The sequence below is a fragment of the Mustela nivalis genome (genome assembly GCF_964662115.1).
Source record: "Mustela nivalis genome assembly, chromosome: 3".
NCBI lineage: Eukaryota > Metazoa > Chordata > Mammalia > Carnivora > Mustelidae > Mustela > Mustela nivalis.
The window spans coordinates 174,572,236-174,587,379 of record NC_139022.1 but is presented as its reverse complement, the minus strand read 5'-3'; the positions used below and the strand labels follow the sequence as shown (position 1 = coordinate 174,587,379).

The window sequence follows — 15,144 nt, the reverse complement described above, 5'->3', positions numbered from 1 at the left end:
CATCACCTGCTCATTAACCACTAAGCCATGGGAAGTTCAATTGGATGGGTGCGGGGTGATTTCTTTCAAAGACAGCCGTGCACTAAAAATATAGCGCATACCTTAATACTTGAATAAGTTTCAAATTATCTCCAAAATAAACATTTCCAACTTGGGTTAGAAGCAGGTGTTTCCAAAATGAAAACCGTCCACACGAACAGCCCGAGCCTCTCATGTGCCTGCCTTCGGACCACTGATTCCCACACACACTCCTCACGGTTTGGAATTCCTGCTGGGAAGAGGAGGAAATCTGGGCTCCAGTCGATGGACTGATGGGCTCTGTCCCCGTGCCGCTGGCAGAGGCAGGAGCGAGAATTTTACCCAAGGCTGTCAACCACCAAAGCCCAGTCTCCTCCATGACCCGTGGCGAGGGGGGACGGCGGCACTGCTGGCGACAGAGGCCACCCAGACCTACCAGGGTTCTGTCCTCAACTGCACGGACCTGTTACTAACGGCTCAGGCCTCTGGGCCAGGGGGATGTTGTGGTATCTAGAGATCACTTATTGTAAAAAGAAATATCATATCGCCTCCTGGAGGACGGTAAACCCAGGCAGCCGTGGTTTCCATAGCTGGTGAGTAAGGGTGTGCACGCCCCTCGCGGAGCGCCCCCTGGGGTCTGAGGAACCAGAGAAACCGTGAAGAGTCAGCAGACCACTGTCAGGTGGGAGCACTTCCCTTTTATTCCGGTGCTCACAAGGGATCGGTCTCTGGCTTCATTTCCGCGGACACGGTCCCACGAGATTTCATCACATTAAAGGCCCCTGGCCAGGGTCTTCACCATGGCCACACGAGGAAAAGGGGCTCCCGGGCCCATCCCCCCACTGTCCAGGTGCAAGCCGCTTCAGGCCAGCTCCCTGACCCTCTGATGCCTGACTGTGCCACCCAGCGGTCCAGGCCCCAAATGGGGCGTCAGGCAGGAGAAATGTGCCCAAAGCCAGGCGTCTTGATGCTGGGGATGTCATTCTTCCTGTAGAAGTCAGCCTTCACGTGGTTGACACGGCCGTGGTCCCGGATCAGAGGCTCCACGGGCTGGTGTATGCGCCTCCCATAGACTGAGGACATCAGCACTCCCACAGGCCGCTGGCGCTCCTGTCCAGGGGCACCAGAACACGGGGTCAGCTCACACCTCCCTGGTCACAGGACCCACCTTGCGTCCTGGAAGCCATCTCCGCCTGGCTCACCCACACACCTGCAACCCTCTCCAGCTGGGTTCTTAATGCCGGCGACCCCCTACTGTGCAGACCCTGTCCCTTGTGCTCAGAGCCCCTCATTGTCCCCAAGTCCTTCACGTCATTCCGAGGAACGGCAAAGACCTTGCGCTGGGCACCGTCCCACCCTCCTCACTGCCGGCTGTGTTCCTCCCCCCTTCCCTCCCCCCGGCCTCCTGCCTGGCCCTCTCCAGCCCCACTTGCCCCTCTCCCTTCCTGCCTCCTCTCTCCCCGCAAAACACATCTTTTCACTATTCACGTTGTCATTCCCGGCACCCCCATGTCCCCTGAGCGCCCCCGGACCCCCTCATCTCCACAAACCCCCACCTTCCCAGCCCCCCAGTCTCCTCTCCCTTCCCCTGCCCCCTGAAAAGGCTTTATTTCTCTGCGAACCACTTACCACAACCTGGAATTCAGTTTCCTATGTGTATGACAATTATTGTGCTATTTCCCCGTAGGAATATCAGCTCTAAGCGGACAGGGACTTTTCAGGGCACATGGGGGCACTCAGGATCTGGGGTCGATGCTGGTATTCTTATGACAGGGAAGCATTAGCCGACTTGGAATGAAGTCCCATATACAAAAACAATAGGAAAGCACTTAATGTCTGGGACTTAAGTTCCTCATTGAATTTCCCATCGAAATAAAGGTTCGTTGGAAGTGACCTGGCAGAATTCTTATCAAGAGCAGCCACGAGCAAAAACCCTCTGACCGAGAAAGAAATCCCAGCAGAGGCTCTCACATTACGAATTCTGCGCATTGTAGAAATGATGATATCGACTCGGCATCTGGCTCTTAATAAACATGCCGTCCTCGGATCAGACTCCGAGGATGCAAAGTCCCGAGTGCTGAGGGTACCAGGAGGGTCTCCCCACTAGGAGACGCACAGCCTCTTGCACCCAGCACCTGCTGCGACACCGACCTCCTCTCCCTGGGAACCGGGAGTTTGCTCCTGCTGCTGCTCGCACACCCGGGCACCTGACCTCAGGCCAAGCCCTCCTAAAGGAGGAGCTGCCCTGTATGTGGGGGTTGAAGGCTGGTGCCTAAACTAGAGAGGTTATTCCTGTCACTCTCCCGGGGTCCGTGGGAGGACTGTGATAGCCAGGACTCGGAAGTTAAGCAAAAATCGGCTTTATCTGTTGAAAAGAACTTCTTAGTTTCGCCTTCATTAAGTTGTTAACTAAACAACACAGTCCTAAAAACAAATACACAGAAACAGAAGAGAGGGAGCGGGGAGCAGCAGGGTCTCAGCCCCGGGGGGCGGCGAGGGAGGAGGGGGCCTGCCCACGGAGGCCAGAGCGCACTGTTGAGTAGAGATGTGCACCCATAGCTAATCTGTTCACGCCTTGCCCACGGCCTGGCTTCACATCACCTCCTCGTTCACGTGAAGTCCCAGGCTTTTTGCGTGTTCTCTGTCATCTCGGTGCAGTTTCTGATTGTAGCCTGGGCTCTTGTTAAAGACACAGTCGTACAGGGAGATGATGCCTGTCTGGGGAGAAGAAGAGAAAGACAGGCCTGGGTTCACTGGACGGCCGGGCCACGGCGATCCTTGTAGAGCTTGGACGCCAGGCTTCTCCCCGGTGGACCGTGGAGATGTGCGGTTTCCTGTCTACACTGAGTATGTGCTCAGGAAGCTCACCCCAGAGCAGACCCTGGACGACCAGAGCAGGTCCCCGCGAGGCCCCGTGAGGCGAGGACGTCTCCGTGGCGCGTTCCTTGCTCCTCCTCTACACCCCTCCGTGACCCAGGCCCTTGACCCTCCTGCTCTCTGACTCTTCCACTCGTGCACAACCTGAAAATAACAGCAATCCACTTAAGTGATGTGTTTTTCTCCTTCATGTCCACCTTTCTCATATTTTTCAAGTTTTCTGCGATAAGCTTGGACTGCTTTAAAAATTAAACATAATTGAACACTGGGACAATATAACCGAACAGAAGTATCTGTAAGTTGCTAGCCAACGGCGGGGCACCTAGTACAAACCCCTCTCCACAGAAATATTTCCTGTAATCAAATGTGGTGGCTCTCATGAATGTCATTCATAATGCATGGAGATATATATATATATATATATATCTGATCTATAATACATATGCATTTCTAATATACGCACATACGTCAGACAGATATAAAAATACGTGCACACGCAAAGCTTTGATGTATTAGAAAATTACCCCGCTAACAGCTTTCATCTGAAATATCTCCATTTTTCTATCTCAAATTTCTCTTGATACAAAAATTAATCTGCCTTATCTGATACCTAATAAAAGGAAAAGAAATCCAGGTGTTCGCTCTTCTTTAATCTTCACGGCTAAGTCAGGTCTGTCCTGTACGCCCCTCCAGCCAGGGGCCGGCGGCCCCGGATCCTCCCGCAGCAAACCCAGGCATTCCGTCTCGCTGGCATTTGGGGGCACAGGGTATCTCGCCTGCGCTGGCTTGCCTGCTTGTTTTCCCCAGTAGTAATCCTACAACAATTCCCTCCCGCTCCAGGATGCGGAGGTAGAAGGCAGGCAGTGAACAGGACATATGACATGGGCTCGGCCGGCTGGAAAACGTAGACCGCCCATTCTCGCCGACGGCGGGACTCCGCAGGGCTGGGAGCAATGGAAATGCCACAGCGTGATGTGGCTTCAACCCCACCTGGGCAAATCCCTCACGGGTCATCTGTCCTGTGCCTCCTGCTTGGGGAGTCGTGAAGATGGCTCAGACCCCGGGCCACCGTCCTGGTACAATTAAGCAGCTAGTAAGTAAAACAAGGTGAAACTTGTAGCATTATTTTAGTTTCCTAAGAATTCCAATGGCAACACGCCTGTGGCACTTATTCACGGGTTTTGCCTCAGTTCAGAATCACTACAAGTGACTTAGGCAGGAGCTGTCACCCTGATGGCCATTTAATGAGGCCACTTTGTAGCTTCTTGTTGGCACTGTCCTCTGTCACCTGCTGGGCTCCTGGGTCTGTTCATGCCCTGGGTTGGCTGGCCCTGGCCTTCACTTGTCCTGAAGGACACCTAGAGTTAGCTCATAAAAACAAAAAGCCCAAATGCGCGAGGTGGTGATACCTGATTCCGTTCTGGGTACTGTAAAAATCAGCTAGCTATTTGCGAAAAACAATAAACTTGGGTCTTCACAGTCCATTATCATCAAAAGTCACTTCTGGATGGAGTAGAAAAACAAGTGAAAAGAGAATCCACAAGGGACCTCCTACGCATACAAGCAATGGGGAAAATGTCACAAAGAAAACATCAATCACTTCGGTTATGTAAAAATCAGACATCTGATAATCAAATAAAATTAGGACTTTTTCAAAAACCTGTAGGACGGATGGAAAAATCTCGGCGTCTTGAACATACCGTGTGTGGGATTGTAGGGTGTCCGCAGAAGCTAGGGGCTTTGGCTGGCTGCTTGCTTCCAGCCTGGAGAGGTTAAGCACAGGTTGCAGCAAGCCTTTTGGGGGAAGCCACCAGGCCAGAGGGCCCTGCAGTGACACAAGATAGACTCAAGTACAGCACACCCCCACTCTGCCAGGATGGTGGGACATAAATGTCCCAAAGGAGCGAATGCTGGTCTCTACAAGGCGAGGTACCATGATTCAGACACTTCCCTTTGGGGTTCAGAGCAAAGCTACTGGACTGGCCACCTGAGCCCAGGAGGCAGACCCGGACAGCAACTAAATAGCCCATCACACCCACACCATTCCCTTACACGCAGGAATCTGAGCTGGACTTGTGGTCACAATCTAGATGTCCCATTGTCACCAGAATCCCTCCTGGCCCGGCTGACCCTGTGAAGTGGGTGTGTTTCAGGGACAGCAGCTGCAGTCTGCAACAGAAAGACCTGCTCCCCAGGACTGAGCCCCTGGGGGCACCTGTGCCCTGAGAACGCTAGGCCACAGATGAGGGGACCTGCTGTGAGCCCCAGTCCCTGCAGGGAGCCGTGGGGATGGCCGGCAGAGCGGGGTTCTGATGGACAACCCTGTGGCGGCCGGAGATGGGGGGACTGGAGGAGGGGGAGGGGCCGAGCACAGGGAAGCTGCTGGCTTATGCTGTCCTCCTGTGCAGGTGTTTCCATCCCGGCTTGACCCTCCTGAACTGAGTCAGCCCCTTTGGGGGTTCCTGGGCTTGTCCTGGAGACAGACTCCGGCACAGAATGAGAAAGCAATCGCTGTGACCTGAACGAGGGAGGCAAGGTTCCTTCCCTTGCCCCCTCCGGGGGAGCAGCCCACTGTGATGTGCAGCGTCACAGACGACTGCCCTCCCCATCCTCATCAGGTCCCTACAACACTCCTTAGAAGCAGCACTAGGGGCGCCTGGGTGGCTCCGTTGCTTAAGCAGCTGACTCTTGACTTAGGCTCAGGTCACAATCTCAGGATCATGGGTTCCAGCCCGGCGTTGGGCTCCTGCAAAGCCTACCTCTCTCGTACGCTAGAGCAACCCTTATGAGGGACCTCCTGCACCCACGAGGTATGAACAGTCTCCGCTGTGCAGGGGTTTTGCACATCCACCACTTTCCAGAGTAAAAACGGATTTTTCCGTCACTGAAAAACAAGCGTGGGGGCCGAGGTGGGGGGAACCACAGGCAGGCAGCCTCGCTTAGCAATGTGAATGTCTACTTCCTGCACCTCATCAGACCAGAAATCTGTCTTCTCCTGAATGTTAATTATTAATCTCTCTTCTTTCTGTTCGTCTTTCGTTCCTTCGCCGTCTGAAACAAAACCGCATTAATAAAAACCAACCCGGACTTAGAAGCCGCCACAAACCGGGGCTTCTGCGCTCACTGCTGTTTTGCGATTAAAATCTCTCAAGAAATGTCCTCTCGCACACATATCATTGTTTTTGAAAAACGAAGTAAAATGACCCCATTTATTGTCTCTCTAGTGACCTCCCTTTGTCCCTTTGCATTTTGAGTCTTGTTAAAATGTAGCACGGTCTCGCCCTGGGCTTGGGGCCTGGCACCTTGCCTTCAGTTCCCCCCCGGTGACCCTTCCTCCTAACATGGCCAAATAACCCCTCCGTCGCCCTGGGCCGACGCCGTGGGTAGAGTGGAGACCTTCACTTTTCAACCTCCAAAGCACATTGCTCTGACCATCGGACAAGGCACCCAGCCAGGGCAGGACTAGAGGCAAGGAACAGGGCATCCCCTTCTTAGAGGAGACCACAGGCTGAGGATGGAAATAAGGTCATTAATCAAACAGTTGAAGGGAATACCCGTGGAGCAACGGAAGTATGCACAAAGTACGGTGGCACCAGAGAGGAAAATTCAGCATCTGCTGGGCTCAGGCAGGAAGCCTGTGTGGCGCAGTCGTGGGTACCGTACCGGTATGGACAGAGCCCCAGAGAAGCCCCCTCCCTGCATGTTACGTGTTGAATTCCACCCTCCAAAAAATTCATCCGTTGACATCCTAACCCCCAGGATCTCAGAAGGTGATTTAGAAATAAGGACGCTGAGGACGTAACGAGTTAAGGTGAGGTCATACGGGGGCAGGGTGGGCCCCTCCTCCAATAGCACCGGTCTCCTTATTTAATAAGTTCAGAAACCGACAGGGACACGCAGAGAGAGGTGATGTGAGGAGACCCAGAGAGACACAGAGGCCAGCGGCCTGGAGCGGACTCTCCCTCACAGCTTCCAAAGGAGCCGACCCTGCCAACACCTTGACTTGGCCTCCGGCACGAGGAGACAGTGAATTTCCATGATTTAAGCCCCTGGTCTGGGGTACTTCATTACGGCAGCTCTAACACACCCCCTTGATAGCGAGCAGGAGCCATCTTTTGAACAACGGAAAATAAGAATGGAGCTAACGCATTCCGCCCCAGGTAAACTGAGTCAGTAGAACGTTCTACCCAATCGGACGGTGGGTCGACATCACCAATATTCAGTTCTGCTCTGCTCCTGACTCCCCAGAGGGTCACTCTCCACTGCTCCCTTGGGCGAGGGAAGCCAAGTGACCCGTTCTCAGCAATGACCTCTGAGTGGGGGTGACATGAGACTCATCCTGTGAGCACCTGTGAAGCTTCCTGCGAGGTGTCAGCAGCTTCCTGCTGGGGCACTGGGCCCAGTAGATGTGCATGACCTGCAGCTCCGCCCCCAAAGAGGTCACACACACTCTCACACCAGTAAGAGGAGGAAGATCTCCAGCGAACCGAACCCGAGTCCTTTATCTTCTCCTCTCTTTCCGATCGTTTAGATACAAATGTGCTGTCCATTGTCCATCCAAACAAGGCACTAACAAAAAGGAAATCGATACATTTCTCTCATGGTACTGGGGCAGGAGTAATGTTATGTGCTCACTGAACCCACTCTCTCTTCTGGAATAAACAGAAGACTGCAGTCACCAGGTGCCATCACAATTAGGCTGGGGCCAGGTGCCAAGCTCCGGCAAGGAACTACAGGGGAAGCCGGCAGGCATCACCTTCCAGGTCCGTAAGAACTCTCGCGTGTCCTCCATGCACTTCCCTTGCTCTGTGGCCAGCAAGTTCAGAGGCTCCAACAGAGGACTGCAAGTTCCCAAAGATCCGCACATCTGGAACCATTAAAAGAGAGAAGCCTGGTTTCCCAAGTTACTGTCCTAAAAAAGCTCTCCTAACAAAAAAGACCTCACCTGTAGCATTTGCTAATTTCCACAGTGGAAATACTCTCACTGTGCCTGATGTCGGGCTTCCAACTGAATGCAGAGTTCAGGCGAAATGCTAAAATGTACAAGCAGGCTCCGACACCAACCACCGTGAAGACCGTCAGGATTCAGGGTCTGTTTATTTCCAGAGCACATCCCCGCCCACCTGGACTGAAACGGGATCAGGCTATGGTCGGGCTGCTTTCCCTTCCTCTCTTCGTGGGCGCACGAAGGCTCTCGGGGACTGTTTGCCGTCTCAAGGTGATCCAAAAGGGTTTCCTTTGATTCACGGGGACCTCACTTTTACTTCTGATCAGTCTGGTGCTTCCCCCCAGCAGGGCCCAGCGGTATGTGAAGCTTAATGAGAACATCTTCATTAATATTAACACCATTCAAAATTCCACTCTCAGAAGGACTGTATTATCAAGGACACAGTGTTAGCTCTTAAAAGGACAACATTCGGCTCTTTGGTTTCCTCTGGCAAAGATTCTGTTTCCTTTCCTGGTGCATTAAGATCACAAGTTTTGGAAACGGTCGTAACTTTTCCAATAATCTGAAAATTTTATCAGTATATTAAGAATCCTAACAGAAGCAGCCTTGTTGAGGTGTTTTCTTCACTACTTTTAGGGGCTCTCTAGCTGGCAGTACTGCCCAAATCCAGAGCCCTGGAACCCGCCGCCTTCACCCCTGCGTCAGAGTGAAGGAACACCGCCCTTTAATCCCGTGTTCCTACACACACGGCGTCTGCGTCAGGGCTTCTGCACACCTTGTCGCCAAGAGGAGGCTCAGAGCGCTTGTTCCCGCTTCCACTGATGCCAGCCCCCAGCGTGCCCCCAGCCCCTCACAGAAGAAAGGGTGAGCCACGGGGGCTGAAACTTGACCAGATATATGGGGGATAAGGCTGTTCCTTTTCCTGTGTCACTGTGCCACTCCCAAGGGGATGGATTTGAAATAAATGCCTAAGACACGATGTTACGTGAAAAGCGCAAGCTGCACAGACATACACACAGCTGTGTGATGTGCGAGTGAACGTGTTCTTGTCAACACAGTTGGACACACACCGCTGCATTCATACGCGCACAGGACTTCTGCTGGAAGGACGCCTGTACAGCCTCTCCCCTCACCCCTTCCTCCCTCCCTCAGGGTGACCTGCCCATTTTTGAGCTCTATCTGCCCTGGAAGAAGACACTCAGCCCCTCCTCTGGCCCCCACAGGCCTCCAGTTTTCCAGGGCAGGTCACCAGACGGAGAAGATGCAGCGAGCCACCTTCAGGAGAAGCGACCTGTCCGCTCCTGGTGTTGATCCCTGAGCAGCAGAGCAAGGTCCAGGGAAACCCAGGCAGCAGATTATGCCACATGGACCCTCTATGTAGTCTAAGAGGCTAATCTTGTAAGTCCGCGACTTCTCCTGGTTTAAACGAACACTGCGTCCCGGCCCTGCACGCCCCCTCCCTTCGGGCAGCCTGTGTATATCAAGTGCCGGGGACAGAGCGGTGACAGCAATCATCCCTGGCCTCACGAGCTCAGACTTCAGCGGGTGAAACAAGCAGCAAGATTACTAAGTAAAGCGTTCAGTCGGTTGGTACTAAAGCGTGCACTAGAGGAAAAAAGGGCGGGGGGGGGACGTCTGGGGGGGATCATTTCATTCAGCTGGAACTCTTTTTTTTTTTAAGGTTTTATTTATTAGAGAGAGAGAGCGCAAGAGCAGGGAGAGGGACAGAGGGAGAAGCAGGGTCTAAGCTGAGCAAAGAGCCCGATGTGGGGCCAGATCCCAGGCGCCTGGGCTCATTACCTGAGCCGAAGGTCGATGCTTAACTGATGGAACCACCCAGGTGTCCCCGCTGGAACTCATTTTTTTTTTTTTAATTTATCTGACAGAGAGAGAGAGAGAGATCACATGTAGGCAGAGAGGCAGGCAGAGAGAGAGAGGGAAGCAGGATCCCCGCCGAGCAGAGAGCCTGATGTGGGACTCGATTCCAGGACCCCGAGATCATGACCCGAGCCGAAGGCAGAGGCTTAACCCACTAGCCACCCAGGTGCCCCTGGGACTCATTTTTATTGCAAGGCATGTGGGTGCAAGGGTCTGGCTAGATTTTAAGAAGTAAAGGGGCACCAGAGTGGAGCTTACCCCTCTTACAGAGCCCCTAGGAGCGGCTGAGTGCGCACAGCAGGTGTGCTCGGTGCCCAGGGATGAGGAGGCTGCATCAGGGTCTGGGGGTGCCGGGCTACTGAGCACCTCCTCCACACTGGATGCGAGCACAGGGCCGCCCGACCTTCCCCTTTACATCTCTGCACAGCCAATATGCATCGTTTTCTCTACAAAGAGGCTGCATTCGGTGAAGAATTCCCCCATCAGGAGAGCCAAGAAGCAGCCCCCTGGCTTCCCTGCCTCCACCACGCACCGAGAAGGAAAGTGGGCTAATCTCATGAAAGCCAGGGTGAGGCTTTCCGAGCCAAGCTTCCCTGGAGGCAGAGCTCTCCACAGCCCAGCTTACCAAGAGGGAAAGCCTATTCTAAAACCACCTAAGATTTTTTTTTTTTTAATGTAGCTCTTAGACTTGGAGAAATTTAATAAAATCCTTCATAAAAGGGCATTGTCCTTTGACTTAGCTTTTCCATTTCAGTGGCAGAAATGTTGCACAAGGCAGAAGAAGGAAAAAAAGTAATTTTAAAACATCATTGAACTGAATCCGCCTTGCTGCCCCGGCAACAGTATTTTATAGGAAAAGCCCAGGCTGCTAGTGCCCCCTAGGGGACAGTACGGGAATTGATCACATTATAGCAGGCAGCTTTAGGCGACAAATTTGTCTCGGGATCCAAAGCATCGGTGGGACTTTCAATAAGTGTGCTGCATTGAGACCCTTAACGTTGGGCTATGCCATGGAAGACCCTTAGATTAGAAGCCCCCAGAATGACACCGCCTCACCTGGAAATCTCTGACATCAAACAAGGGTGAGGGGTCTAAAACACCAGCCGGAAACTAACCTTCCGTGGAAGGAAACTCACATGATCACTAACAAAAACAAATAGTAATAATCATAGCGCTACTTGCATGGGGCTGATCACGTGCCACTTTATACCCGCGAATTAAATTAACTCTCATAATTGCTCCCTTGATGCAGTACCATGAGTACTGCCCATTTATAGGTGGGCGGAGAGACACGGGGGCTGTGACTTGGGCAGTCTGCACAGCTGCTCTCATGGAGCCAGTATTTTTAACCAAAGGTTCTTTGGCCTGTGCTACTACCTAACGAATTACTAAGTGTGTTCCACAGTAAATGACTTAAGAGCTAATTCTGCCACGTTTCTTCTCAGCTTTGAGTGTGGCCTGGGTTTACAGTTCACTGCAGTGCAGCTGAGTTCTCAGCAAATTTGTGATATGAAGCTCATCTTCTTCAGCCCATACGATCTCCTGGTAGAGAATCAGCTCCAGCAGTCCCCCAGCTGATTAATCACATAATCCCCAGGAGCACGTTATTCCCCCCATTGGATTAAATACCGGCTCACGTAATCCCCAGGAGCGCGTTCTTACCATCCGTGGCTGTCCTGCAAAGGTACTCTGAAATGCCTTTTGTTTTTCTTGCTGCTTTTAAGGTTCTTTTATGCAGGTGTTAATATTTCTACTACATCATTTTCTTCTGTGTGACACTAAAGACTTCAGGATTTGAATTTGCCTGTGACCCCAGTTATCCAAACTGTACCGAACTGGTTTTTCATAATGTCTGCTTTGCATTCATTCATTCCAAAGCCCATCCCTGTCTTCCAGGGTCAGTAACGTATCAGAGCAGGGGGCAGCGAATGTTTTGTGTAAAGAGACAGTCACTGTTCTAGACTTTCAGGTCACATGGTTTCCTGTGGCAACTACTCGAGTCTGGTGGTAGCCACAGACAATACTAAATGATGAGCATGGGACTGTGTTGTAATAAAACTTTATTAAAACCGGCAGTGGGCCATATTTGGCCCAAGGGCCTTTGTGTGAGGACCCCTGAATTACAGGGGCATAGCTCTTACTTACTCCTGATTTCCTTCCAAGTACAGAGCTGTGGGGACCTCACAGCTCAGGCATCTTTCTGCATCTTGGCCCCAGAAAGGTAGAGCCACGTATCAGATTGGTGAATTTAGGAAGGATAAAGACCTTCCATGCCTGACTCTGCTCTTTTTCTGTTGGCAGCAGCTGGCCCCCAGGGGCTGGGAGTTCAGCTCTGCTTTTTCTGGGGCCCACAGCAACAGTGGCCAGATCAGTAAATCTACCTGGCTCAGAGCTTCAGAGTCCGGGGTCAGTTTTTACCCAGAGTCCTTAGAAGTAACCTGCAACCTGGCTTTTAGCTCTGACAGATCCATATCTTGACCCCCATCTGCTTTAGTCTTTTATTTTATTTCTCTATAGTCTCAAAGTGGTACGTAACAGGACTCCTCAAAGGTACACATAAAATGATGTATTTGTGACTTTTTTTTCAGACAAAATTTACCAGCATGGACCAACTTTAAACATCGAGATTCCTGGCCTTTTGGCTGGTTTTCTCATGCTGTGCGGAAAGCTCTTCATGAGTCACAAGTTGGCAGTGACACAGGTTTTGCATGCTTAAATTGTAAAATTCATTTAACCAATGAAATTATTCACAGATAAAAGTTCTTTCAAAAATAAGCTAAGGGGAGGAGAAAATATGAGGCCCATCGTGGCACTGAGGTAGGGCAGCATCACTCCAAATCTCCCCAGTGTTTACCTTCCGGATACTCTGGATTAGGAACACGGCAACTGGGGCTGTTGCCAGCCTCTCTCCTTGGCTTGTGGAAGGCCATCTTCTTCCTGTCTGTTCCCCACCATCTTCCATCTGTGGGGGTCTGTCTCTGGGTCCAAATTTCCCCTTTTCAGAAGGATACGAGTCATGCTGAATGAGGGCTCCCCACGACCTCATTTAGTTGGATCACCTCCATAAAGACCCCGGCTCCAGATAAGGTCACATCCTGAGGTGCCTGGGATGGGCATCTAACATGAGAAACCGAGGAGGACACAATTCACCCCGGGACGATGGTTTAGAAAGCTCTGCTGGTGTCTGTAAGGCTAAGCCCCGTGACATTCTCTTACATTGCACGGGTGGCCAGTCCTCCGAGTGTGCTGACTGACCTGAACGGGGATTCACCTGGGCTCTAGGACTTGTGGGTGGGGAGGAGAGGGAAGAAAGGACTTGAGGGAAAGAGCTCTTCTCCTCCCAGGCACTTGGCTCCCCCACACCCTCCCTGAGCCACTCACTGTGTCTGCGGGCTGAGCGTCCTTGGAATAATGATGCCGGGCACCCTGAACCCTGAACCCCAAGACACACTGGAGACAGGGAAAATGGCTTCACAAAGGAGTAGAGGACTCCTGACAAGTTCTGCATTTGCTTCTCTTCCTGCCTCTGCTGCAAAATGGCCTTCCCAGACCAGCAGGCTTTCCCCAGGAGGCCGGCGGGCCTGCTGGAGCGTGGCCAGAGTCTAATGAGGGCTCGATGCCCTGCTGTCCCTGCAGGCAGCTGTCCAGATCTGCCTCCTGGTCATCTTCGGTTTGCAGGAGGGCTTTCCATCGCTGTCTGTACCTGTGACTTTTGGGGTAGGTCGCTGTCACGCTGACCCCAGAAGGAGTCCTGTCTCCCACCTCTGTGCAGCCCAGGTGCTCCCAAGACCTTCCTCTAGATCCAGGGCAGAGGGGTCACCTTGCTGCTCCTGCTAGTGGTCCTGGAAGCCCAGGGGCCCCCCAACCCTTCCCCTGAAAACACTTGACCTAACGCACCCCCAAATAGCTCAGGATACCAGGCTGAGCATTCTCATACCCCACCCTGCCCTGTATGCCCAAACCCCAGCACCTCCTTCCAGCTGAGCATACCCATCCCCCAACACACGCGTGTGCACACACACACACACACACACACATACACACAGCTCAGCCCCAGCCCATCCTTTAGGTCGGGGGAGGTCCACCTTACTCTTGCTGTAATCTTTGGGGTCCAGGTGCCCCAGAGGAAGGCTGCTCTCCCAGCTTCCTTCCCCCTGTGACCCTGATGTCCCTTTAACCTGTCCTCAGAGGCTGTGCAGAGCTGCACCAGCCCCCACCCTCCACCTCCCAAGCCCCTAGCAGGCTGGCCCCCAGAGCCCCACGCCAGAGTTGCCGCCCGGACCCTCGGACTGTCCCAAAGTGTAGTCCAGGCCTGCAGCGCCGCGCCCTCCCCCATCCCCCGGCCTTCTCCCCAGTCTTGGTTCCCGCGGTGAGGCCCCAGCCGGGTCTCCGCCAGTACAGCTCCACCCCAGCCCCACTGCGCCCTGGACCGCCTCGCCCCCATCCCGCCTCCCCGCAGGCCCCCTCCCCCGCTCTGCAGTCCCCGCCTACCTCTCCGCCCCGCCCCTCCCTGGCTGCGAAGCCCCGCCCCTATGCCTCCGCTCCTCCAGCCTCCCTCCGCTCTTCCTTGCCCCGCCCCGGCCCCCCTCCCTGGCGGTGAAGCCCCGCCCCCATCCCGCAGTCCACCAGCCTCGGCCCTGCTCGGCTGCGCCTCCCGCCCGCCCCGCCGCGCCCGCGCGCGCAGCCCCTGCCCGGTGCGGCTCACCCGGCTCTGGCGGTAGAAGTAGCTGTGCTCCGGGGGGTCCAGGCGCCGCGGGGGGACGTAGCTGAAGGCGGACAGCGCCGAGAGGGGCGGCAGCCGGGGCTTGCCCCGCAGCGCGGCGGCGGTGATCTCCTCTTCGTCGTCCTCCGGGCCACCCCGGTCCAGCGGCCGCGCGCCCGCCGAGGTCGGGCCCATCCCGCCGGCTGCAGGCAGCCGGGCGCCCGCGTTCGGCGTCGCCTGGAAACCGAGGCCGCGCGGGTGGGGTTGGGCCCCGCGGAGGGGCGGGGCGGGGCCGGGAGTGGGGGGAAGGAAGAGCCCCCTCTCCGCGCCCCCCGCCTCGCCCCCCCGCCTCGCCCCTCCGCCCCGCACCTCGCGCACTCTCCGGTGTTTCCTCGGGGGTGCGTCCTCGAGCCCCGGCTGCAGAGGCGGCTGCGTGGTGGAGCCCCCCCGGATCAGCGCCTCCCAACCTGCTGACCCTCCTCCACGCCGCGCCGGCTCGTTCACGCCAGACCACCGTCTGGCGGGGCAGGTCCCGACCGCGCCCCGACCCGCGCCCGCCTGGGAGGCGCATCCTTGACCCGCGCCGCAGGTGCGCCCGCGGGGCTTCGCGTCCGCCGGCAGAAGGGAAGCACAGCCTACAGAGGGTCTAGAGCGGCGCCGCCCCACAGAACACGACGGGGCCACGCACGAAACTTGAAACTTTCCCGTAACCACGCCGAAA

General features: G+C 54.4%; 1 protein-coding gene across 1 annotated transcript; it reads right to left on the bottom strand.

Moving 5' to 3' along the window:
* Nucleotides 1-691: 691 nt before the first annotated feature.
* Nucleotides 692-14,687, bottom strand: CFAP90 (cilia and flagella associated protein 90). Its single transcript, XM_082724249.1, has 3 exons — nt 14,427-14,687; nt 2,620-2,736; nt 692-1,128 (listed from the first exon to the last, which is right to left on the bottom strand). The coding sequence occupies exons 1-3, from the start codon at nt 14,616-14,618 to the stop codon at nt 949-951; spliced, it is 489 nt and encodes a 162-aa protein (XP_082580375.1). The 5' UTR covers nt 14,619-14,687; the 3' UTR covers nt 692-948.
* Nucleotides 14,688-15,144: the final 457 nt, after the last annotated feature.